The sequence below is a fragment of the Somniosus microcephalus genome, chromosome 4 (assembly GCF_052327205.1).
Source record: "Somniosus microcephalus isolate GS21.2 chromosome 4, FLI_Smic_1.0, whole genome shotgun sequence".
In the NCBI taxonomy this organism is placed as follows: domain Eukaryota; kingdom Metazoa; phylum Chordata; class Chondrichthyes; order Squaliformes; family Somniosidae; genus Somniosus; species Somniosus microcephalus.
The window spans coordinates 238,878,521-238,905,570 of NC_140990.1; the positions used below are offsets into that span (position 1 = coordinate 238,878,521).

General features: G+C 45.7%; 1 protein-coding gene across 1 annotated transcript in view; it reads right to left on the minus strand.

Moving 5' to 3' along the window:
• itga4 (integrin alpha 4) overlaps positions 1–27,050 on the minus strand; it is a 198,921-nt gene that overhangs the window by 114,989 nt on the left and 56,882 nt on the right. Inside the window, exons 8-13 of the mRNA XM_085985973.1 lie at positions 25,103–25,165; positions 24,882–25,019; positions 24,679–24,787; positions 18,038–18,132; positions 17,290–17,380; positions 15,624–15,669 (exon numbers count right to left, since the gene is read on the minus strand). Coding sequence (XP_085842099.1) covers positions 15,624–15,669; positions 17,290–17,380; positions 18,038–18,132; positions 24,679–24,787; positions 24,882–25,019; positions 25,103–25,165 — 542 coding nt within the window. The remainder of the gene's footprint in view (positions 1–15,623; positions 15,670–17,289; positions 17,381–18,037; positions 18,133–24,678; positions 24,788–24,881; positions 25,020–25,102; positions 25,166–27,050) is intronic.

The following is a 27,050-nucleotide window of genomic DNA, read 5'->3' on the forward strand; positions in this document are numbered from 1 at the left end:
ACTCCGTGTTCCACAACACAGCCAAGGATGGCGAGGCGGGTTGTGCGGAATATGCACTTCTCCTTGTTATACGTCAGGTTGAGGAGTTTGGCGGTGCAGAGGAATTTTTCGAGGTTTGCGTCATGGTCCTGCAAGTCATGGCCGCAGATGGTCACATTGTCCAGATATGGGAAGGTGGCCTGCAACGCATTTAGATCGACCATCTGGTCCATCTCCCTTTGGAAGACGGAGGCCCCGTTGGTGACGCCAAAGGGAACCCTAAGGAAGTGATAGAGGCGGCCGTTTGCCTCAAAGGCAGTATACTGGCGGTCCTCAGGGCAGATGGGGAGCTGGTGGTACGCTGATTTCAGGTCAATGGTCGAGAAGACGTGGTACTGCGCGATCTGGTTGACCATATCAGCTATACGGGGGAGTGGGTAAGCGTCCAGCAGGGTGTAGCGATTTATTGTCTGGCTGTCGTCGATGACCAGGCGCTGCTTCTCGCCGGTCTTAACGACCACAACCTGGGCTCGCCAGGGGCTGGTGCTGCCCTCAATAATCCCCTCCTTCAGGAGCCGCTCCACTTCGGTTTTAATGAAAACCCTGTCCCCGGCACTGTATCGCCTACTCTTTGTGGCGATGGGCTTACAGTCGGGGGTGAGGTTAGCAAACAGTGGGGGGGGGGGGGGGTGACTCTGAGTGTGGAGAGGTTGCACCTGGTGCGCGGCGGGCAATTTGGAAGCTGCTGGCTGCGGACTGTGAGTGGGGGGAGGGGTCCACCGTACGCCATCGTAACACTTTTAAGGTGGCACTGAAAATCTAACCCCAGTAGAACGGCAGCGCAGAGGTGGGGCAGGACCAGAAGTTTAAAATTATCGTACACAGTCCCGTCTACTACGAGTGTCACCACGCAGTAGCCGCCAATGTCCGCCGACTGGGACTCAGAGGCCATAGAAATCCGCTGGTGCGCAGGCAGGACTGGGAGAGAGCAACACCGCACCATGTCGGGGTGGATGAAGCTCTCCGTGCTCCCAGAGTCAAAAAGGCAGATTGTTTCGTGACCATTTACCTTAATGTCCATTGTGGACCGGGCCAGCTGGTGCGGTCTCGCTTGGTCCAGCGTAACGGAGGCCAGCGTAGGGGTCGGTGTGTCGCTGCGGGTATCAGATGAGGCGGTGTTGGGGTCCTGCTGCGTCCCGGCTGTCATCCAAGATGGCGGCGTCCATGATCCCCATGTGGCTGGAGGCGTCCAAAATGGCTGCTGTTCCGGTGGTTCGCACATGGCTGGGGAGGCCCAAGTTGGCGGCCCGCACGGCCCACACGCGGCGCTGCTGGGGTTCGGGGTGGCTTTGGCCCTGCAGACGCTGGCGTAGTGTCCTTTCTTCCCGCAGCCCGAGCAGATCGCATTTTTCGCTGGGCAGCGCGCTCTGGGGTGTTTGGCCTGGCCACAGAAGTAGCATTTCTGGCCTTGGGGCACTGCTGTCTGGCCTTGGGGCACTGCTGCGGTAGTTGGGCCGTTGCTGGGATGTGGCTGGGGTGGCACGGCGCTATGAGACGGTCCTACCGTGTCCCAGGCTGTCGTTCCCCGCGGCGTCCACGGTGCAGAGGAGTAGGCGTCCATGCCCCGGTAGGCTGCGTCCAATGATAGTGCGAGTTCAGAGGCCTTGTTGAGATCGAGGTCACTCTGTTCCAACAGTCGCTGTCGGGTGTAATTGGACCTGTGGCCCGCTACAAAAGCGTCCCGGATAAGTTCCTCTGTGTACACGGCGGCCTTTACATCCTTACAACCACAGGCCCGGCCAAGCACAGACAGTGCCTGAAGGTATTCCTCGGTCGATTCCCCAGGTTGTTGTTTACGACTCCCCAGGAGGTGCCTAGCGTACACCTCGTTCACTGGGCGCGTGTACTGGTCCTTGAGGAGCTTGATAGCATCCGCGTACGAGGTCGCGTCCTGCATGACCGAGTACACTCGGTGGTTCACTTTGGAGGTCAGGACATTCAGTTTGTTCTCGTCCGATTTGACCGCTTCAGCGGAGGCGATCAGAAATTTTTCAAAACACCTAAGCCAGTGAGTAAACTTGGTGGATGAGTCCGCCTCCCGATGATCTAAGTCCAGGCATGCTGGTGTGAGGATCTTCTCCATTATAAAAATCTTGTTAATAAAATTGATGCGCTATCAATAACTCAAAAGACTGAGATTAAGCGAGTAATTAACAGGCTTTTATTAACAAGAGAATGAAGGTGTGCCTCGAGTGGTCGACCGGTCCAGAATACAGAGGGACTGTGGAGCAGTCACCTTTATACCTGGACTCGTGGGAGGAGTCAGCCGAGACATGTACAGGCATGTACACAGTGGAATACAAACAGTGGTTTACCACACCCTCCAAGTCACACACCATCCTGACTTGGAAGTATATCGCTGACCCTTCATCAGCGCTGGGTCAAAATTCTGGAACTCCCTACCTAACACCACATGGACTGCAGCGGTTCAAGAAGGCGGCTCACCACCACCTTCTCAAGGGCAATTAGGGATGGGCAATAAATACTGGCCTTGCCAGCGACGCCCACATCCCATAAATTAATGATTTTAAATTTCCCCAGATTTCCAACCAGCATTCACAAATAACCCCACTATTATGCATATTTCCACATTACTTCTTGTGATTGTATCTGAAAAATTGTTATGGTGAACTAATGTTTTGTGCTGTATACAAAATTATCCTTTCTTCACTTTGCATACAATAACTAATTTTAATTTCTCCAAACAACACAATATTTTAATCTCACTTCAACAACTCTAGACTTCCTGTAAGCAGATATAAATTGCATTTAATCTTTATCCATAAATGCCACTGAATATATAAACTATAAACTTTCACATCTTATCACATAATATTATTACATTTTCATTTTAAATAACAGAATTGTCACAAATATCAACTTTGGTACCTCAGTACTTTGACTAATGTCATTCTGATTTATAATCACATTAGTTCAGAAATGGCCATCATTTGTTAAAGGCTGGACACCATTCAAAAACAAACAGCTGGACTAGATCTACCATATACAAGTACATCGTGTACACACTGTGCAAGCTGTTTGCTGAATCCTAATGTACCCATTGACGACTGGAAGAGCATGTATTTTGCCTTCTCCCTGGGCACACCATCGATGCTGAACTTGCATTAATGGAAAAGGTCAGCTTCGAGCCCACAGGCATGGTCAGGACCTGATGCACAGTAATCCCTGCATCATTGCGCCAGGATTGTTTCAAAATCTTTCTGCTTTGAAGTCTTAACAATGAAAAGTTTTTTTTAATCACTCCCAATTTAATATCATCTACTTCCTCTTGAATTCTTCCAATGCTAGTGGATAGGCACTCTGGTCCTGCTGACAGTCTGCTGGTACTGTTACACATACAGAGCTGGAGATGTGCAAAAATATTTTGAGAAACTCATTAACTAACCTTCTCTTCTTCTCAAGGGGGGGGGGGGGGAAGGTGAGGGGTGGGGTGGGGTGATGAAGTGGGGGAGGGGAACAAGCCTTACCTCTGCTTAATGCATTTCCAATACCACTGCTAAAGCCAGTACTTATCTGTAAAACGCTAGACATGAGCCAACATCCTACTACTCAGTACATTGGTGCTTCACCAATCTGGCATGAAATAACATTCTGATGCAAGGAAATCTAAGTTAAACAAATTATGGTTCATTAAAGTGTTGGTTTTAGGCTACAATAGGTTTGAATATTGTTCGTTTATCTCTGGAATCTGTAGATTTCAAAAAACCCTGTAAAATGCTGAAAACCTGTTTGGTCCAGTGGTAAGGGCATGAAACGGTTAAACTTCGAGGCACAGAAAAGGTGCCAGTCATCAAAGTCTGCAGTTCTTGGAGAACACATTGATACTGGACAATGAAAGCTTTGACTCATGATTAACTCTGAAAAGGACATTGACATTGAACTGTGAGGCAAATTAACATCTGGACAATGCTCTGAGTTTAACTGAAACAATGGGAGTCACGATCAACTTCCTGACATGAATGGAAGATTCATAAGTCCCGAGCAGACAATCAGCCAACCGCCCATCAACAGTAATAGAAATCACATTGAATATGCATTACAGAAAGCGGGAGAGGAGATAAGGAGTTATCTTCGATCTCACAACTCTGTACAGCTCCGGTGATTGAATTACAGGTTGACGAGGTGTGAATGTTGGACAGTTCAGCAAATCGACAACCAAAACTGGTTGGGGGAGGCCCAGCATGTGGCCAGGTGACTAAAAGAACTATAAGCTCGCTCTCTTTTCGCTCGGAAGCTCTCTCTGGGAAGCTCTCTCTCTCTCTCGGAAGCTAGTTTTAAGAAACTAACAGTTTTGGGTTGAACCTAAACCTTTGTGTCATCTACCATTTTGTTCCTGTAAAACCCAGAGTCAAAGAACCCTTGTAAGGACGAGGAAACCAAACACCTTACAAATCTGAGGCCAGACTAATAGGATGAACATCTCCCCCCTCAGATGGCAATAAAGATCCTATATGAAATTCCACAGTTCGTCCGGTGCCTTCCCACCATAACCCCGCCAAGTGCAGCAAAAGGGCCATAAACTAGGATGGGAACCGCATACATTGGGTCGTGGTCTTCCTGGTCCTGGCATTAAGGTTATCGACCCCATTTTGAGGCCGTTACCGCCCCGTTAACACCAGGTGAAGGGAGTGAAAATCGACCAAGAGGACATGAGCTTTTCTAACCTTTCCTCATAACTCAGTATTCTGACACGAAATGGCCCTTCTCCTCACTAATTACAGGGCTTGCATGCTTCTCTTGAGCTTCAGAGACCAGACTAAACATAATACTCAAGGTCGGGAAATGTTGGAAATGCCTAGCTGGTCAGTCAACATTTGTGAAGAGAACAGATAAGTTAACATCACAGGTGCTGCTCCTTAAGCTTATGTTCAGTCAAGGAACAGCATTGTATCTTTGTATGACACACTGTGCAGCCCTTAGACCTCAATATTGACTTTAATAGCTTCATACTTAAAACTGTAGCTCCCACTTTCTGCTTGGCTGGCAGTGTGGGATGAGTGTGTCAGTGTTTCGGGGTGATGGTTGGGTGGGAACACTGTGTTGTCGGGTGGTCTGCACGCTTGGTGTTGATCTGTTATTTTCTTCGCTCAGGCTCCTGGGCCACTGGAACTGGCCCTACTTCGCCGGTTTTCTGTACTTCCATTTTTGCTTGCCTTACCCCTCGGCCCTTCATCTAGCTATTCGCATGTTCTTTGTATCTTAGAAAGGTCTTTAATTTCTCTTATTATGCCTCTTATTTTCTCGTTAATATTACTTCCGCTGTTTACCATCTGCAGGTTTTTATTTAAGCACTTTACAAATTATTCCATTTCTTCACTTTTGTTTTTTGTTCCTTCCCCTTTATTTTTATTCTGTTCCTTTTTAAATGCTATTCATTTGTAATTTCTTCCAGTTCTGACAAAGGGAAATGCTAACTTATTTTTTCTTTCCACAGATGCTGACTGATTGGAGTGTTTCCACATTTTTTTTTGTGTTTGATTCCCACATCTGTAGTTTCTTGCTTTTTGTTTTTACAGTGCTTAAGGTGCAACCTGGCAGAACACCTCAGCTTATAAGAACATAAGAAGTAGGAGCAGGAGTAGGCCATACGGCCCCTCGGGCCTGCTCCGCCATTCAATAGGATCATGGCTGATCCGAATCTAGACTCACGTCCACTTCCCTGCCCTCTCCCCGTATCCCCTAATTCCCTTATCAGCTAGGAAACTGTCTATCTCCGTTTTAAATTTATTTAATGTTGCAGCTTCCACAGCTCTCTGGGGTAGCAAATTCCATAGATTTACTACCCTCTGAGTGAAGAAGTTTCTCCTCATCTCAGTTTTGAAACGGCAGCCCCTTATTCTAAGATTATGCTCCCTAGTTCTAGTCTCACCCATCAGTGGAAACATCCTCCCCGCATCCACCCGATCAAGCCCCCTCACAATCTTATATGTTTCGATAAGATCGCCTCTCATTCTTCTGAATTCCAATGAGTAGAGGCCCAACCTACTCAACCTTTCCTCATAAGTCAAACCCCTCATCTCTGGAATCAACCGAGTGAACCTTCTCTGAACTGCCTCGAGAGCAAGTATATATTTTCTTAAATATGGAAACCAAAACTGTACGCAATATTCCAGGTGTGGCCTCACCAGTACCCTGTACAACTGAAGCAAGACTTCCCTGCTTTTATACTCCATCCCCTTTGCAATAAAAGCCAAGATTCCATTGGCCTTCCTGATCACCTGCTGTACCTGCATACTAACCTTCTGTGCTTCATGCACCAGGACCCCCAGATCCCTTTGTACTGTAGCACTTTGCAGTTTCTCTCCATTTAGATAATAACTTGCTCTTTGATTTTTTCTGCCAAAGTGCATAACCTCACACTTTCCAACATTATATTCCATCTGCCAAACTTCTACCCACTCACCTAGCCTGTCTATGTCCTTTTGCAGGTTTTTTATGTCCTCCTCACTCACTGCTTTCCCTCCCATCTTTGTATCGTCGGCAAACTTGGATACGTTGCACTTGGTCCCCTCCTCCAAATCATTAATATAGATTGTAAAGAGTTGGGGTCCCAGCACTGACACCTGCGGAACACCACTAGTCACTGATTGCCAACCCGAGAATGAACCATTTATCCCAACTCTCTGTTTTCTGTTAGATAGCCAATCTTCCACCCATGCCAGTATATTACCCCCAATCCCGTGATTTTTTATCTTGTGCAGTAATCTTTTGTGTGGCACCTTGTCAAATGCCTTTTGGAAGTCCAAATATACCACATCCACTGGTTCCCCCTTATCCACCCTATTTGTTACATCCTCAAAGAATTCGAGCAAATTTGTCAAACATGACTTCCCCTTCATAAAACCATGCTGATTCTGTCCGATTAAATTATGCTTATCCAAATGTCCTGTTACTGCTTCCTTAATAATGGACTCCAACATTTTACCAACCACAGATGTTAGGCTAACTGGTCTATAGTTTCCAGCCTTTTGTCTACCTCCCTTTTTAAATAAGGGCATTACATTAGCAGCTTTCCAATCTGCTGGGACCTTTCCTGAATCCAGGGAGTTTTGGAAAATTACCACCAATGCATCCGCAATCCCTACTGCTACTTCTCTCAAGACCCTAGGATGTAAGCCATCAGGTCCAGGGGATTTATCCGCCTTAAGTCCCATTATCTTAGCGAGTACCATCTCCTTAGTGATTTTAATCGTGTTTAGCTCCCCCCCCCCCCGCCTATAGCCCCCTGTTTGTCCAGTGTTGGGATATTTTTAGTGTCCTCTACTGTAAAGACTGATACAAAATATTTGTTCAGCGTTTCTGCCAACTCCACATTCCCCACCACTAATTTCCCGGTCTCGTCCTCTAAGGGACCAACATTCACTTTAGCCACCCTTTTTCTTTTTATATAACTGTAGAAACTTTTGCTGTCTGTTTTTATATTTTTTGCTAGTTTACTTTCATAATCTATCTTCCCTTTCTTAATTAATCTTTTAGTTATTCTTTGCTGGCTTTTAAATGCTTCCCAATCTTCTATCCTCCCACTAGATTTGGCTACTTTATATGCCCTTGTTTTCAGTCGGATACTATCCTTTATTACTTTACTTAGCCACGGATGGCTGTCTTTTCTTTTACGCCCCTTTTTCCTCAGTGGAATATATTTTTCTTGAAAGTTGTGAAATATCTCCTTGAATGTACACCACCACTTCTCTCAATCCCTCCACAGTGTCTAAATTGTCAGACTGCTTGTCCGACATCCAGTACTGGATGAGCAGAAATTTCCTCCAATTAAATATGGGGAAGACCAAAGCCATTGCCCTCGGTCCCCACCACAGATGTTGTTCCCTAGTCACTGACTCCATCCCTCTCCCTGGCAACTGTCTGAAGCTGAACCAGACTGTTCACAACCTTGGTGTCGTATTTGACCCCGAGATGAGCTTCTGACCACATATCCACGGCATCACTAAGACCGCCTGCTTCCAACTCCGTAGCATCGCCCGACTCCACCCCTGCCTCAGCTCATCTGCTTAGAAACCCTCATCCATGCCTTTGTTACTTCTAGACTTGACTACGCCAATGCACTCCTGGATGGCCTCTCATCTTCCACCCTCCATAAACTTGAGGTCATCCAAAACTCTGCTGCCCATATCCTAACTCGCAGCAAGTCCCGTTCACCCATCACCGCTGTGCTCGCTAACCTACATTGGCTCCCGGTTAAGCTATGTCTCGATTTTAAAATTCTCATCCTTTGTTTTCAAATCCCTCCATGGTCTCGCCCCTCCCTATCTCTGTAATCTCCTCTAGCCTTACAACCCACCAAGATCTCTGCGCTCCTCTAATTCTGGCCTCTTGCTCATCCCCGATTTTAATTGCTCCACCATCGGTGGCCGTGCCTTCAGCTGCCGAGGCCCTAAGCTCTGGAATTCCCACCCTGAACCTTTTCGCCTCTCTTTCCTCCTTTAAGATGCTTCCTAAAACCTACCTTTTGACCATCTGCCCTAATATCTCTTTATGTGGCTCGGTGTCAAATTTTGTTTGATAATGTTCCTGTGAAGTGCCTTGGGACGTTTTACTACATTAAATGTGCTACATAAATACAAGTTTTTGTTGTTGTCGTTGATTTGGCAATGTAGGTCAGTATTGCGTTTGCTTTGTTGGTTGTTGCTCTGCAATGACTGGATATGCTTAAAGGTAGAGATTAGCACTGCTGACATGTTTAATTCAACCTCATCCCTAGCCAGTACAACACAATTGAGTATATTCCACATATTTTTCTTTCATGTGCAACACTTTACATTATCTGTATTCAATTTCATCCACTGTCATTCTGCCTGTAAGAATTCACAATAATTTACAGTTCTGAAGATTAATTTTTTTGATTAAAGAATCCCTGGGCATTGTGCTTTTAAATTTCATGGGATAAAAATGGCTGTCATACCACATGGCCGAAGACAAAGGGACTTGGAAAGCAGCTTTCTGTGTCTGGAAGTAAGGTTCAATGGAGCTGCCAATCAAAGGGGTGTCCCCACCCCCCCGCCCTGCAGCAGGACAATCGATGCCTGTTTACAAAACGTTACCACAGGACAATGCTTTGTTTACAAAGCAACTGAATGCTATTAGCATTTGTTTGTATATCGAGTGGATACATCTAAACTGCAGAAGAGACTTTTGTATCTTGAATGGGAACCGTTTAAGAACTGAATGGGTTTTAAATCACCTAGCATTCTGGACAATAGAGCAGTTGTATTTCCCTTTGTTTCAGCCCAGGGAGCTCCGGAAGACACATTAACCCAGTCCAACCACTCTGAGTTAGCCAATCACAGCTTTCTCTTGTGTATTGGACCCTTTGGGCGGGAATTTTGCACACAGCCCTTGCAGGGCAGAATGGCAGGACCTCACCAGGTATATAAGATAGCTGCTGAGAAGCTATCACTCTCTTTACTTCCTGGGACCAGAGGTGAGCAGGGTGTTCTGACTCCTCGGCAAGGCAACCTAGCAGGAGTTAGGGGTGGTGATTTAAGGGTAATTGCTAAGATTGTTTAAGTAACATTGGAGCCATTTTATCCCTCGTTTTCGCCATCTGCAACCCCCTGTTATATATTTTTACTGCAATTACTGTGTTCGTGTGGTATAGTTTATTCTTTTGATTGTAGTTTATTTAGGTAATAAAAGTTTGACTTTCTCACATCAAAACCACTTGTTCGTTTTAATATATCATTAATTATAAGTCCTCTTGTCAGAACTGGAAGGTGGGGTAGCGATTCGAAACCGCTGTTTGAAAATTGGTTTATTGGAAATTGGTCAGAGTGCAGGCAAAGCTGCCTGACCAGGTAAATTACCTTAAATCAGTTAAAAGATGCCGCCCTTACAAATGGCGAGCCAGGTAGGAGTGGAGGCAGTTTTTGATTTAATAAGTGGTCTGGATCTGAAGAAAGCATCGGCTCTTGTTTCTCTCGTTGTTTTCAGTATGTGGGTAGCCCTGCGGATGTTAGCAGCAGCGTGTAGGCTGACCTATCATGGTATAGGTGGCTGGGTTAAGGAGGGTGAGAAGAGGGTGCAGGAGGAGGTTAAAGATGCCAAGAATCGGGAGTCCCAGCTTGAAAAATGCCAGGCGGAGGTAGAACGCCTCAGAGAGGTGTATGAGGCCAGAGCTAGTGGAATGAGGGTGCGGGAGAATGCACGCCTCACACTAGAGGTCACGAAATGCCAGGCATTTATAGAGCGCCTTGTGCAGGAAGTCACAGAGGCAAGGGACAGAGAGATGAGGCTACAGGAGGAAATCGCACACCTCACCCAAGAAGCTAGCGAGGGAAAAAGCCATGCAAGGAACGAGATAGAATTCCTAAAGTACCAAATTATAGGAGTAAAGAGGAGCGAGATGAGACTGCGGGAAGAGAATGCCCGCCTCACCTCAGAAGAGACAGGGCAGGAGGAGAAGTTTAGGGAAGTAAAGGCAGCTTATAAGCTGGCCTGCGCCCTAATGTTTGTGGAAGCAGGTCATGGCCCCTGTAGGGCAGAGATAGAAAGCCTTAACATGGCTTTAAATGCATCAAAGGGGATGATTTGTCTGATCAGCCCGAAGGCAGGTCAGCTGGACTTTACTGGCAGCCCAAGTAGAACCATCCCACAGGCAGCACCCAGAAAGGTGCTGGATTGGGAATTAGAGACCCCAAGACCGCAGCCCACAGCTCCGAGTGTTGAGGAGCTCTGGCAGCGAGGAGGGGTGGACAATGGGGTGGTAGGAGAACACCAGCAGGTCCCGCTAGGCAGGCGGGGACCAGGACCAGTGTACCCCCTCCAACAACGGAGGTACGGTCCGCCTGTGAGGAGTGAGCCTGAGAATAGGAATCCTCAGCCCACAGCAAGTTCGAGTTCACAGGCATGCACTGTGGCTTGCGTGAGGGGAGGAGCCATTCATGTTCAGAGTAAGCTGTTTAAGCCAGGGAACAGGGAAGGAGAGTTCTGGGACCCCTGTAGAGCAGGTCCAGTGGCAGAAATCCAGGACAAGGGAGGCACACAGGGGATAGTTTTGGCCCCAGAAAAAAGGCAGGTCCAAAATTCCCCAGTTAAAGCCACCTGGGTGAGGGAACATGAGTTTGCTGCCCATGCAAGTTCAAGTTCACCGCCTGTAAAGACAGGCACTGTGGCCTGTTTAAAGGGACCAGCTTCTCAGCCAGCTTCTAGAGTGGTCCCCCCCCATGATGTGGGACCCTGGGGGGGGGGGGGGGGGCAGGGATAGCAACCCCTCTTGCAGGAGACAAAGGGAGGGAGCTGACACCAGGTTTTAAACATGGGGAGGAAAATTTCCAGCCACCAGCAGCGGGTGGTGAGAGTATACCTGCCCCCAGCACAGGAGTGGGCAGGGAAGAGCAGACAAACCCAGAGAGAGATTTGCACCAGCAGGCTGCCAGGTACATTATACAGTGCGGGCTATTTGGACATGGGGGAGAAGGTTTGCAGCCAGCTGGGGCGGTGACCCAAGCTCAGGGTCCGCCAGCCAAAGTTTCCCCCATAGAGACACCCCTCAGAAGGTCTCAGCGGGTGCCCCAGCCTAAGAAAGCATGGTCACCCACTTTACAGTGGAGTAGGGCGGTCTCCCGAGCCAGGGAGAAGCCAGAGAACAGAGGCCCCCACTCAACAGCCATAAGCTGCGAGGGGCCGGAGACAGGAGGCAGTCCAGCTTTGCTGCAGCCAGCAGCAATCTGCGACAGTGCCAGAGATTAGCCTGGCCGTCCGGAGATGGGCAGCATTTGTATTATAGCTTTGGTGTGCATATAGCGTGCTTTTAAGGTGTATTTTAAGTTTTGTTGATATAACTAGTTTTAAGTTTAAGTTTAAAGAGTTTAAGTTTACATGTGTGCCAAATGTTTGCATTTTGGTCCGAGGTCAAGGGACCCGACCATGTCTCCACCTAAGGCAGCAGGTCAGTGAGACCTGGCTGCATGTCCTTTTAAGTTTTGCAGGAGATTGGAAAATGAAGCAGCCATGTTCGCCCAGCCCGAGCTGGGCATCGAATGAAGATATGGAGACAGAATGTTGGGGATCACCTCGCCACTGGACGAATCCAGGAGACCCCGCAGCGATCTTCGGGAAAAACCGGACAGGGTCCGGAGGAACTTGCCTACTCCTCCTACGGGGAGGAGATGGCCCCAGCTGGGTGGGGCACGGCCCCCAACCCAGCACTATCCTGACCGAAGTTCACTTGCGGGAGACCTCGCTGTTGAGGAGTCACGATGGGGAAGCGCGGGCGCCTTGTGATAGGGGCGCGTTCCTCGGGGGTGGGTGGTGATGGCCCGGGAAAGATCGTATAGGGAGGGGGAGACCCAAGAGTCGCGTGGGTGCAGTCGGGGGAGGGAGGAACTCACCCGGGGGCCCACGGGCAAAGAGGGCAAGTGTGGCTGGGAAGGATGAGTGTGTGGCCGGATCTGGGTGGGGCCAGGGAGAGCCGCCACACAGGCACCCATCATTTTCTGCAGCCAGTCAAGGGAAGATGGGAGGGGGAGGGACTGGGAGTCACGATCCCATGCTCCCCGGTCTCGGTCTGTGCTAAGGTATATTTTAAACAGGAGGGGTACCCCGCCTCCACAAATGGACAAGGGAATGGCTTGGGGCTGGCAGAGCAGGCTGGTCTGTAAATCCATTCTGCCTGTTTTAAAGTTTAAGACGATCAAAGGGGGGTGGAAGGTACTTTTACTGCCCGGGTGGGAGGAGCAATACCCACTCGAATTTCGCGACCCATCATCGGCACGTGATGGTCAGGGTTTTATTTAAGCATGTTGTTGCAAATGTTTAATGTTTTTTTGTATCTTGTGTTACAGCCCCAAGTTGAGCAGAGGCGTAGGATCCTCTCCATGCTTGGGATCATTTTGTGACAACTCCAAGTTGAGCAGAGGCGTAGGACCCTCTCCATGCTTGGGATCATTTTGATTACATTTTGTACAGGAAACTTTGTGCTATCCGGAGGTTGAATGTCCGGCAACTTTGAGCTAATGGCAGAAATCAGCAGCCGTGTTTGTTAGGTTTTTTTTCCCCTAGCATCCCCTAGCATTTTTTTTTTTTTTTTTTTTTTTAATAAAAACAGCCAGGCTCTGGAAAGCGTCTTTGTAGCTTAGCAACAGCTTCAGAGACGCTTCCAAGGTACGGGCCGAGTGTTGACAAGCTGTTGCTAAGCAACAGTCTTTGTTGTCAGATACAGAGATAAAAAGCTCCGTATCTGATAACATTGACGCTGGTCTATCCGGAAGTTTTGAGGCAATGGCAGCAGCTCAGTCCCATGGGTGCCGGATAGCACAAAGTTTCCTGTAATAAGTTATAATGAAAAAGGTGTTTGTAAATTTGGTTTACATTGTATAATTTTACAAGCGTGTAGGGGTATGAGACCCCGTATTGAAAACTGAAGTATCTGTAAGATGCCTACCGTACCATGGTTTTTTTTCTTGAATTTAAGGGGTATAGACGGGACGGGGATCAGTGGCAGATAGCTATTAGGTAAATACAGGGGATGGTTGTTTGTGAGGGGTCAGAAATTATTGCTCATTTCTTCAAGAGGATACCACAAGCAAGCTGGAAGTATCCAAGGGCGGACTGTAAGAATTCGCAATAATTTACAGTTCTGAAGATTAATTTTTTTGATTAAAGAATCCCTGGGCATTGTGCTTTTAAATTTCATGGGATAAAAATGGCTGTCATACCACATGGCCGAAGACAAAGGGACTTGGAAAGCAGCTTTCTGTGTCTGGAAGTAAGGTTCAATGGAGCTGCCAATCAAAGGGGTGTCCCCACCCCCCCTGCAGCAGGACAATCAATGCCTGTTTCCAAAACGTTACCACAGGACAATGCTTTGTTTACAAAGCAATTGAATGCTATTAGCATTTGTTTATATATCGAGTGGATACATCTAAACTGCAGAAGAGACTTTTGTATCTTGAATGGGAACCGTTTAAGAACTGAATGGGCTTAAATCACCTAGCATTCTGGACAATAGAGCAGTTGTATTTCCCTTTTGTTTCAGCCCAGGGAGCTCCGGAAGACACATTAACCCAGTCCAACCACTCTGAGTTAGCCAATCACAGCTTTCTCTTGTGTATTGGACCCTTTGGGCGGGAATTTTGCACACAGCCCTTGCAGGGCAGAACGGCAGGACCTCACCAGGTATATAAGATAGCTGCTGAGAAGCTATCACTCTCTTTACTTCCTGGGACCAGAGGTGAGCAGGGTGTTCTGACTCCTCGGCAAGGCAACCTAGCAGGTGTTAGGGGTGGTGATTTAAGGGTAATTGCTAAGATTGTTTAAGTAATATTGGAGCCATTTTATCCCTCGTTTTCGCCGTCTGCAACCCCGTTATATAGTTTTACTGTAATTACTGTGTTCGTGTGGTATAGTTTATTCTTTTGATTGTAGTTTATTTAGGTAATAAAACTTGATTTTTCTCTCATCCAAACCACTTGTCCGTTTTAATATTATTAATTATAAGTTCCTCCACTCAGAACTGAAGGAGGGGTAGTGATTTGAAACCGCAGTTTGTAAATTGGTTTAGAGTGAAGCAGCAAAAAGGCTGCTGACCAGGTGAATTACCGTAAACCAGGTAAAAGGTTGGAATTGGTCAGAGCTCAGAGGCAAAGGCTGCTGGCCAGGTAAATTACCATAAACCAGTTAAAAGATGCCCCCCTTACATGTCCACTTACAAATTTTGTCTGGGTCCTTCTGCAATTCTTTGCTGCTTCATTGGACTCAAGTGCCCCCCTCTTAATTTGCAAACATCTGTGAATTTAACCAGCTTGCATTGTATTTCTGAATCCCAGGTCATTTATGTAGATTAGATGGGATGGCTGTCGGTGTAGGGACCGGGTGCTAGGGTTTGGATGATCAGCCATGATCTCGTTGAATGGCGGAGCAGGCTCGAAGGGCCGAATGGCCTACTCCTGCTCCTATCTTCTATGTTTCTGTGTTTAATAGAGGCCCAGCAGCAATCCCTAAGCACTTTAGTGCAGCCTCTGAGCCTGATATCACTCTCACTAGTACCTGCTGCCTCCTCTCTTTCAACCAATCCACTTCCAAATTTTGCTTATGATACCCACTGTCCTAAACTTGAGGAGCTACATTTCATGCAGGGCTTTATCGAAGGCTTTCTGGAAGTCCCTGTGCACTGTATCATAGGGCTTTCCACTGTCCAATTGAGATGTCAATTCCTCAAAAAACACAGGAAGGTTGATCAGGCAGGATCTCCCCTTTGTGAAACTGTGCTTTATAATTTGCAGCAACAAAAATTTAAGAAGCTTTATGAACAGAATAAAAGCAGATCATTGTATTTGAGAAGCATTATATCCTGAATAAAAAAGTGTTGAAAGCAAACAGCATCACTAAATAAACTCATATAGTGGTGCAGAACAGCAAACTTATTGCTTGCTGCAAACTATCTGCATGCATCACACTGCAACAAAAGCAAAAAATCTATAGGCTTAATTTCTGAAATTCAAACAGCATATTGTGCAGTGTGAGGTCACTGCTTTATATTTTGTTAATTAGGCATCACTATTTTCCATTTGGCCAAATTATCTTTCACAATAATAATGACTCAATCTTACCTGAGCAACACAACAGTATCGGACATAAAGGCACCAACTGCTACATCTGTGAAGAACAAGAGATTGATGAATGTCATTAGCTCCAAGGAATCAGATTTCAGGCAAATTCACCAAAATACTATTTGGTCATTATTAATCGGAAGGGAAGGAATGAATGGCTCTAAACTCATCGATCATTCAGAAATTCCATACAGATTCAGCAATCAGAAACTAAATTCACACTTAACAGAAATCTACTTTCTTATACACTACAATAGATGTAATAGTTTCTACTGAACTATATACTCCAAAATTCTGGTCAGGCCAAAGCAGAAAACCAGTGGATTTCTGGATTGGGGAGCAGAAAATGGGATGGAACCTAGTCCTGGCGGGATTCTGCCGTTTTTTAGATCCTTGTAGGGAAGGGGTGTGTGCAGATTTTCTGTCCACCACCTCTATGTCAAGGGACTGTGCCTGTGAGAGTTCCTGGGCTACCCCAGGAATTCCACCCAATCCAACCGTATAATCTTGCCAGCTGAGGATAATCTATCGCTGCAGCGATCAACCAGCTTTGCAGTATCTGCAAATGGCTACCTTTGGAGCAGAAGATTTTTTTATGCTGCTGATTCTTTGGCTGGGAAGGGCCTCAGTTGGCCATATGGCGGAGTGGCCCACAACTGTTCAGCCTTTCAAGGACAGATTGTGGTAGGCATGTCTGTAGCCCACCCCGGTCATGCAAATGACACCAATCCTAAACCCATCATTTGCATGGTGGCACTCGTTAGAGTAGGCTCAACTTTCCCCTGCCCTCATTTCTGACAGAACTTCAAAGGAAGGAAAACCCAGGCAATGTCCCAAAATCTTACTCCCACCTGCCAGATATGGCTCTGCCCAGCCAGACCAATGAAATTGCAGGACCATGTATTTAAACCTTATGCAGTAACTTAGTAGATTTAATAGCCAGATGCCCTTCTAAACATAACTCTGGAAGAATTACACCCAGGACCTTAAACTAACCTCCAAAACTGAATCTTGCCTCAAAATATCCAAAATATCCAAGCATAGAACAAATAAATCAAAAAGAATAAAATTACGTAGCTATAAAGCTGGTGTTTACCATTCCTCTTTTTGAAAATCTAAAAGAATAGGTATGAGTAAAATGTGTGTCAGGTCAGGATAAAAAAATACACCAATAAACGATTCACCCATGTTTAATGATGATCTGATCATCACAGGAGTATTGTGGTGGTTTTATGTATCACATTTTAGAAATGCAATTTCATTAGCAATAACAACAGGTAGTCAACTCTTATCTGTTGTGCAGAGGTGTATCAGCTGCAGTTTCTGCACCCTGCTCGTTAATTCCTCCTTTCCATGGGGAAAGTGACAAAGGTGTTGCCCCTTGGAAACAAACCATTTATCACTTTGATACACGTATGTAACCGCCTGATGTTTCCTATGGTGGCTTAGCCAGATCCAGTAGTAGCTCCTCTCTAGTTGACTTTAAAATGTATAACAGATTACTGATAAGTTTTTGTTGCTCAGCTGCAACATTAAATTCAAAACAACAAATCTTGGAAATTTCCAAATAACATTTCTTCAATCAAAAAGCACTGAATTAAGTGAGAGTAAAGAGAAGCCAAATATTTTGAGTTGCAAAATATATTTATAAAATTCTGAAAATTACCTGAATAGCCATTATCATCCGCATCGATACCTCCAGATATGGACTGGCCAAATGCATGCAAGGTATTACTAATCTGCTGTCCAGGGATTCGCTGTAAAAGTTTGAAAATGAAATAATGAAACAACAGGTTTAAACTTTAAATTGGGTGATCGATTCAACTCCCCAGCCTTGCCATTTGCAGTATTTCTTCCCCTCTTTGGTTGCCCCAGAGGCTGTCTGCCACACTATGCTCCAATAGCCCTTCAACGCCCGCCTCAGCTATCCCTCACCCTCACCCTCCCCTCCCCAGGCGGACTACCGGGAAAAATAACCTAACCCTAGAAAATACTGTCAGAGGCATATGCTAGTGGCAAGCAGAACTCCCAAGATGCACCAAAGATGCACCAAGAGTCCACAGAAGTGGAAAATCCCGGAGAGCAATCTTTTCCCACCCTGGCATGGTACTTAACTGACAAATGACAAACTTGTTCACTGAGGGTCAATGACAGTTAAATCTGGGACTCAAACTCAAACTAGCACACCATCACTGGAGTTACCAGATTGAGCAGCATAGATTTTTGTTTCAATTGTGGAAATGCAATTTGTCCACTATTGAAAACAGAACGCATCTTCTTGTGTTCTGCTTTATTCATGGAAGACTGTATCCTTACAGTTGAAGTCTACATCTGTAGCACATTAAGGGTATGAAATGGTATGGTGACAAGATTAAATTTGATTCAAAACTTGACCCATAATTTTAATCCCTTACTTGCGAAAAGGTGGAAGCTATCCCCTTCTTGCTGCCATTGTAGATGTAAATAGCCCCCTGTTGATCCTCTTCTTGGGGAGCTCCAATTGCTACATCTGTAATGGAATTAAACAGAATGAATCCAGTACCCTCTTGACTCAAATGCGTGTGGGTCAATCACCTAGTTCACACACAATTGTTTTTTTCAATTAATGATCTTTAAACAAATGTTTTGTGCTTCCAACTGAATTAGTTTATTTTCCATGCAATAACCACAGCATACCAAAAAAAGGTAATGCACTGTCATTTCTCTAGTCAGAAAAAAAACCTGGTAAAAACATCCTTTACAACCAGTTTTAACAAATCACATGTGGTGGTCTTTTGCATCACATTTTAGAAATGCAGTTTTATTAGCGGTAACAAGAGGTAGACAAAGGTGTTGCCCATTGTAAACAAAGCACATCACTTTGTTATACGCATACACTGCAGGCTGCCTGACGTTTCCTATGGTGGCGTAAAAGGATCCAGTCACATAAAACCTTCATGAACACACCTTCACCAAATGCTGAAGATCAATAAAACTTAAATTAATTAGAACTGTAATGTGTCCTGACACTTCATTCGGGATTGGGCAGATTAATTCAGCAAACCTGTTGTAGTCATAGCTCCTGATGCAAAGCTTAAGGCAATGGCAGGATGATTCATTTGTTCAGGCTATAAGTCACATGGGCGCATGAGTGTTCTTTGGATGCTTTAGCCTATTTATCATTGCGACTAATTCATTGCTTTAGTCAAAGTAGCCCATTAAAAGGTAAACCTCCTTGTCCAGGGGCTGATAATGTGATGGGCGGTAATCCACATGAATGGATGTGGAGATTGAGACCTATCATATGCCTGATATGCTCAGTGACCCCCCTACTAAAACCTACTGGTGCTCAGATGTGTTGTACAGATGCAGTGAAGACCCACAATTTAGTTATAAGGGGCTTTACCATAATATGACTGGAGCTCATTTTCTGTGAACTTTGACATTTTTTAAACTACTGAATTCCTTTTTTTTAAGATTTATTCAGCCTGTACGACCAGCCATGGCTACATTGAGACAAGGTACCACAAAAATTTCCTTCCCCTTCTCGCCCCCTCAACTGGAGGCAAGTGACCCAACAGAACCATAAATTGTCCAAGCATACACTTTAATTATATAAATCAACTCACCCTGGAAAATGGGCGGTGTCAGAGCGGTAGGCAAGGACTGGGCATCAGCCAGCTGTGACTGTTCGGACGTTGGTCATAGGCCCTACGTCCTTTAAGAAAGTAGAAAATGGTGCTCTACTTTCTATTAAATGGAATTCAACTCAGTTGTCAGTAAACATTCCTTATGGAAGTGACAAAAGCTGGAGGAAACATGCTACTACAGATCATGTGAAGCTTTTACTACTAGTGCCAGGGCCACATGTGGTGTTGCTGGACCAGCTGTCTCAGATGGGGTGGGAGAAATATACTTGTTGCATCACCTTACTACACCAAGGTGGGCCCACAGAGCTGAACAAACACCTTAGAAAACTTTTTAAAATGTCACAATTTGAAATTTGACAGTTTCCTTAAGGTAAATCACTCTGATCAATTTCTTTAGGAAAACTGGCATTTAAACTTTAATTTCCACCCACCATCCGCCGGCCCCCCGCCCTCCCCAACCACCAGGCCCACTGGAACCAGCAATGTATAGGCACTCCTTCAACACATATGATAGGTAATACATAATTTGATATTTACATATCGTCATAATACCAAAATGTGGGCTAGATTACGAGGATCCCCCACTCTTCAGGTGGGATGTTTGACAGGTGGAAAAGGGCCAATGGCTCGGCATTACCAGGTCCTGCCCCCACCCACCCAGACTACAGTATTTTTGCACCACCAGACGCAGGAGTTTTGCGACCACAGTGTTTTACAATAACAACCACAATTTTCATTCATATAGCGTGTGATAAAAATGCTAACTTCCGAGAAGTTATGTCATCACTTCCTGTGAACTATGAACTATGAACTATGAACTGTGTACATACCTCACTTCCTGTAAATGTCACTTCCTGTTGGACTGGTATAAATACTGGTCTGTTCAGTATTGTAAGAGGCTTCTACCAGAGGCATGGTAAAGACCTCTCTTGTGTATAGTGTGTTTATAAGTTACTTAAAGCTTACTTTAAAGTTACTTGATGGTAAGTCTCCTTTTTCTTACATCAATTTAAGTAACTTAGTATTTACACTGACAAATACTAGACCTTCAGTCAAACTCGGAAGTTAAGGATCCAGGGAACCACCCATCATGGAGAAAATCCTTAGACCTATTCGTCTGGACTTGGACCCGAATACACCAGCAGCTGGCAGGGTATGGAAGCATTGGTATCGTACTTTTGAGAATTTTCTGGATGAATGTAAAGTGGATGCTCCTGCTAAATTGAAGATACTTGTCAATTATGTGACCCCAAAAGTGTTCGAATATGTTGATGACTGGGATAATTACGAAGAGGTGATTTGGGCACTTAAGAAACTGTATGCGAAGACCCCAAATGAGGTCTATGCTAGACATCTACTGGCCACAGCCCGACAAGGGCCAGGGGAATCAATTGACGAATTCCTGCAAGAACTTCGCAGGCTCAGCGTAGATTGTAACTTTCAGGCAGCCTCAGCTGAGCTGTACCGCCAAGAAATGATTCGTGATGCTTTCATCTGCGGGATTGCCTCTCCATTTATACGCCAGCGTCTACTAGAAAGTAAAACACTTGAGCTACAAAAAGCTTTTGAACTAGCTTGTTCACTGGATTTGGCAAAGAGAAATGCAGACCTCTATCAGCTGCCCAGATCTCGATCTGCTGCTGTAGCTGCAACCAGACAATTCAAGCGGTCTCAGGTGAACCCTATCATGGGGGAATCTAATTCTGATAATTCTGATGAAGAAGAGGAGGACGACCCCACTTTAGCAGCCTCTTGGCAATCTAGGAAGGAATGCTTCTTTTGTGGAGATGCTTTTCACCCTAGGAAAACCTGCCCTGCTCGCAATGCAATCTGCAGTTATTGCGGGAAAAAAGGACACTTTGCTAAAGTTTGCCTATCAAGGGCCTCTACGAGGGCCAATCCAGCTAAGGCCTACCGAACTGCCCCAATTAGGGCCTATCAAGATGCTCCAGCTAGGACCTATCAAGCTTCCTCTCGAGCTCTCTCCCGAAGAAGCACACCGAGAGTTTTAGCCACTCTCTGTGCAACGACACCAATTACAGCTGCTTGCCCACAGAACCTGTCTCAGGCAGCCACAAAAATTTCAATTAAAGGGCATACCTTAGATGCCTTAATTGACTCAGGAAGTACTGATAGTTTCATTAAGGAACAGATTGTTGCAAAATTGAAACTACATGTCTTCCCATCGGACCAGGCAATTGCGATGGCCCAGTCATCACTTAATACCAGAATCTCCGGCTTTTGTGTTGTTGATATGACGCTTCATGGTCGTATGTATCCCTCCACCCGACTTTCAGTGCTCAAAGACTTATGTAGTGATCTCCTCTTAGGGCTGGACTTCCAAAAACAGCATAAGAAACTCACCATTGAGTTTGGTGGATCCAAACCCGGACTTACTATTTCTAATATACCATCTAAATTACCATTTTGTGCATTATCAGCAGCTTCACTTGATGAACCCTCATTATTTGCCAGTATTCCGCCTCAATGCCAACCGATAATAACAAAATCGCGGCGCTTTAATCAGGGAGACCAATCTTTTATTGCGGCTGAAATCTCTCGACTTCTAGCAGAGGATATCATTGAACCATGTTCGTCGCCCTGGCGGGCTCAAGTCGTCATTGTCAAGAACCCTCTAAAACCTCACAAACAGCGACTATGCATCGATTATTCGCAAACCATCAATCAATATACCGACTTGGACGCCTACCCATTGCCACGCATTGATGATATGGTTAATAAACTGGCCGAATACAAAGTGTTCTCAACTTACGATTTAAAAAGTGCCTATCATCAGTTACCCTTGAAGGTCTCAGATAAGCAGTACACAGCCTTTGAGGCTAATGGACGGCTGTACCAATTTCGTCGCCTCCCATTCGGGGTTACTAATGGAGTGGCTGTCTTTCAACGGGCAATGGATGGCCTGGTTAAGCAGGAAAACCTAAGGGACACTTTTCCCTATCTTGATAACATTACCATTGCAGGTCACGATCAACAGGAACACGACTCCAACCTCCAAAAATTTCGGGATGCCCTCCATTGCCGTAATTTGACCCTGAATGAATCCAAATCTGTTGAGTCGCAACCGACCATCAACATCCTTGGCTACTGCGTAGGCAATGGTATCATTAAGCCAGACCCAGAAAGACTTCGCCCGCTCCAAGAGCTCCCGTCACCTAAGAATCCGGCTTCTTTACGTCGGGCTCTCGGTCTGTTTGCATACTACGCTAAATGGATTCCTCATTTTTCGGACAAAATCCAACCCTTGCTGCATGCTAGATCATTTCCACTGGGAACAGCGGCTGTTGCAGCCTTTAACCTTCTCAAAAAAACAGTTGGAGAAAGCGGCTCTTCACTCCATCGATGAGAATCTCCCTTTCGTGGTTGAATGTGATGCCTCGGAGGTGGCGATCTCGGCTACTCTGAATCAGGAAGGTCGTCCTGTAGCATTTATGTCCAGGACCTTACAAGGTGCCGAGCTACATTATCCTCCGGTTGAGAAAGAAGCCACAGCCATCATAGAGGCAGTACGGAAGTGGAACCATTTTCTAGCTCGCCAGCACTTTACATTGATCACGGACCAACGATCAGTCGCCTTCATGCTCGATAATCGAAAACGAACCAAAATTAAGAATAATAAAATACAACTTTGGAGGATGGAACTGGCCTCTTTTGGTTATACCATTCTCTATCGGCCTGGCAAGGAGAATGTGGCCCCGGACACCCTCACACGGGCATTCTGCTCCACTATGTCATCCTCCACTCTCATGGATGTCCACAATGGTTTGTGTCATCCTGGCGTTACGCGCATGCTACATTTCGTACGATCACGGAATCTCCCTTTTTCCACTGGAGATGTAAAAAAAATATGCTCAGAATGCCGGCTTTGTGCGGAATTAAAACCTCAGTTCTTCCGCCCCTCAGATGGTATACTCATACATGCAACCCAACCGATGCAACGACTTAGCATCGATTTTAAGGGCCCAGTGCCCTCTTCAACTCGGAACACATATTTGCTCACCATGATCGACGAATATTCACGTTTTCCGTTTGCCTTCCCCTGCTCCAATATGCTGGCGTCCACAGTAATCTGCTGCCTTGAGCAGGTATTTTCTCTCTGTGGCATGCCGGCTTATATTCACTCAGATCGGGGTCCATCCTTTATGTCAAGGGAACTCAAGGACTACCTCTCAGAACGGGGAATTGCTACAAGCAAAACAACACCATACCATCCCATCGGAAATGGGCAGGTAGAGAGGTATAACGGTATCATCTGGAATTCCGTACGTCTCGCTTTAAGATCTCGGGGCCTACCAGACCAGCAATGGGAAACAGTGCTTCCGGATGCATTGCACTCTATACGGTCCCTGCTTTCTACAGCCACAAATACTACACCTCATGAGCGGTTCTTTGGATTCCAGCGTCGCTCATCTCATGGAACATCACTCCCGTCATGGCTAACTACTCCTGGACCTGTATTACTCCGAAGATACGTTCGGACGTCTAAAAATGACCCTCTTGTAGACGAGGTCGAACTAACCGATGCCAACCCCACCTATGCAAACATACGATATTCCGACGGCCGAGAATCTACCGTATCATTACGGGATCTGGCTCCCTGCCCACCAGGACCTAGTGGGACATCGGGTGATGGCATTTCACCAGGAAACTCTTGGGACCTATCGGGTACCCCTCTCCAGGATCCTGATCGGACACCAACTAGCTTGGTGCCGGTAGAACCCCGTGCTCAAGGTTGCGACCCTCCCAGTACCGCGCATGAAAGTACTGATCCACCACAGACCAGCTCTGCACCTCCCTCTGAACAGAGGCAGTCCGACTTTGAACCTATTGGGGCTCGTACTCGAAGCCATGATCTCCCCGACCCTTCACAGGGCAATCCAGGCCACACAGACTCTGACCAATGGCCAACCGCATGTAAGCGGACCAGCGACCCTCTACGACGGGAATCCAAACGGGTGCGACTCTTCCTTGTTCGGCGGCTACGGACCAAAAGGTAGACCACAGCCTCCTAATCCTGCAGGAGGGAAGAATGTGATAAAAATGCTAACTTCCGAGAAGTTATGTCATCACTTCCTGTGAACTATGAACTATGAACTATGAACTGTGTACATACCTCACTTCCTGTAAATGTCACTTCCTGTTGGACTGGTATAAATACTGGTCTGTTCAGTATTGTAAGAGGCTTCTACCAGAGGCATGGTAAAGACCTCTCTTGTGTATAGTGTGTTTATAAGTTACTTAAAGCTTACTTTAAAGTTACTTGATGGTAAGTCTCCTTTTTCTTACATCATAGCGCATTTAACATAGTAAAATGTCCCAATGCGCTTCTTGATATGATATGGTGTGTAAAATGGCCTTCTGATTCAGAAAGAATTTTGAAATTACAGGCTCTAAATGTCCCAAACCTGCATGTCCATCATCATCAATGTCTCCTAGATCAACAATTACGTCCCCAAACCTTGCCGCATAGGAATTTCTTCCAACTAACTCCATCGCAAGTTCCTTCATCACTCCCTTTTCAAAAAAAATACTATATGTAAATAAGCGAATTAGGAAATGTGATATTTATTAAATATAAATTAGTTCAAAAGAAATTCATCAGTCTTACCAATCCTGTATTCAAATAAACATACACCCTTCCTTCTTCTCTGACCGTACTGTACATGGGGGCTCCCACTAACAGATCTGAGAGGCCATCTGAATTAAGATCCACTGCACAAACTGATGAGCCAAAGTAAGAGCCAAGCTAGAAGCAGAAACAAAAGTAGCAAGTGAAACACTGCAACTTTGTCAGAATTACTGAATTAAATAATATCTTGAGTGCCATACCATTTTACCCTTGGCCTTGAAAATTATTTTCAAAGTCTTTCCATGTTGTTCAAAAATGTAAACCTACAAAATAATTTCAACCATTAGACAAAAAATGCCTCATTTCTTTTTTCAAATCTATTCATTTTCTATATAGTTTGAAGGAATACAACTTTTACTTTATGCATACAATATGAAAAATAAGAACACTCCATAACCCACCACCACTATCCATTAGCAGCACCAAAAAAGATATATGAAAATAACTTCTTGTCGCCTCCCAAATCTGTGGCCATCTTTCGCGTAACTCCATTTAAATCTCTCCAATTAGATTTCCACCCACCCTGCCACAGCATTGAAACAGCCCTAATGAAAATCAAAAATGATATCTTTTATGACTGCGATGCATTGTCCCTCTTCGCCCCTTCCACAGCCTTTGACATTGTTGACCACACCATCCTCCTCCAACGCCTCTCCACCGTCATCCAGCACAGTGGGAATCCCCTCGCTTACTTCCATTCTTACCTATCTAATAAAAGCCAGAGCATCTCAAGCAATGGCTTCTCTTTCGTCCCCACACCATTGCCTCCAGAGTCCCCCATGGATTTGTACTTTACTCCCTCCTCTCCTCATCTACATGTTGCACCCTGGAGACATCATCTGAAAGCTGGGAACTGGCTTCCACATGTATGCTAATGACACCCAGTACTACACCTCCATTACCTCTCTCGACCACTCCACTGCCTCAGTGCTGTCATACTGCTTGTCCGGCATCCAATCTTGGATAAGCCGCAATTTCCTCCAGTTAAACATTGGGAAGGCTGAAGCCATCACCTTTGCTCCCCACCACAAAGTCTGTATCCATATCAATTCCATCCCCATCCAGCCACAATCTCAGTTTGAACCAGAATGTTCGCAACCTCAGCATCCTATTGAAGCCAGAGCTAAGCTTTTGACCTCGTATCCTCTCCATCACAAAGACTGCCTACTTCCACCTCCATAACATCACCCATCCCTGTCTCAATCCATCTGCTGCTGAAACCCTCATCCATGCCTTTGTCACCTCCAGACTCTAATATTCCAAAGCTCTCCTGTCAGCCTCCCATCCTCCATGCTCTGAATGTCTGCTCATCCAAAACTCTGGTGCCCATATTCGATACCGCACCAAATCCCGTTCATCCATCTTACTGTCCTTGCTGACCTACAGTGGCTCCCGGTCCCTCAACACCTCCAATTAAAAATTCTCATCCTTGTGTTTAAATCCACCCACCACAAGTTCAAGCTGGCACTCCCCTTCTTTCCCCACCAAAAGCACTGCTCCCAGCATCAGCCTCCTTCATTGCTGTCCATACCACCATTCATTGCTGTCCATTTGGCAATGCTTACTCAATCCTACTCCTACCTGACATTAGCTAATGCTCTATACTGGATCCTTCTCAGTACTACTGCTAATGCTAATGGCAGGGATTGCAGCCTCAGTATACTGTAGGTGGAAACTCTCATTCAAGAGTCTCACCTACAATATGCAGAAGCCACAATCCCTGCTATTAGCACTAGAAACTCCATGGAGAAGGGGACCTGGTCTGCTGCATTAGCAGCCAGACTTGGGAGAAATGGGACCAGGGGCAGAGGTGGCTGGTCTATGCTGATTTTTGTCAGCAAGCACCACATGCTGAATGCACCTCCAAAACACAAGTGTGTGTGCGTGTGTGGGGGGGGGGGGGCGGGGGGGAGGAGTCACAGACAATTACAAGAGACCGCAATGAGAGAAAGTGTATAACAGCAGCACACACATGCAAATTAAATTGTAGAAAGCAAGCAGGGAGACAGTTATGTGAGAAGAGCCAATTTCTTTTAAATTTATGTTTGTAAACAACAACATCCAGTATCGATAAAGATTGATCACGAAATTACTCCTCCTTATATACTTGCCTCATCATTCAAATACCAACCTCGATCTATTGCTCAT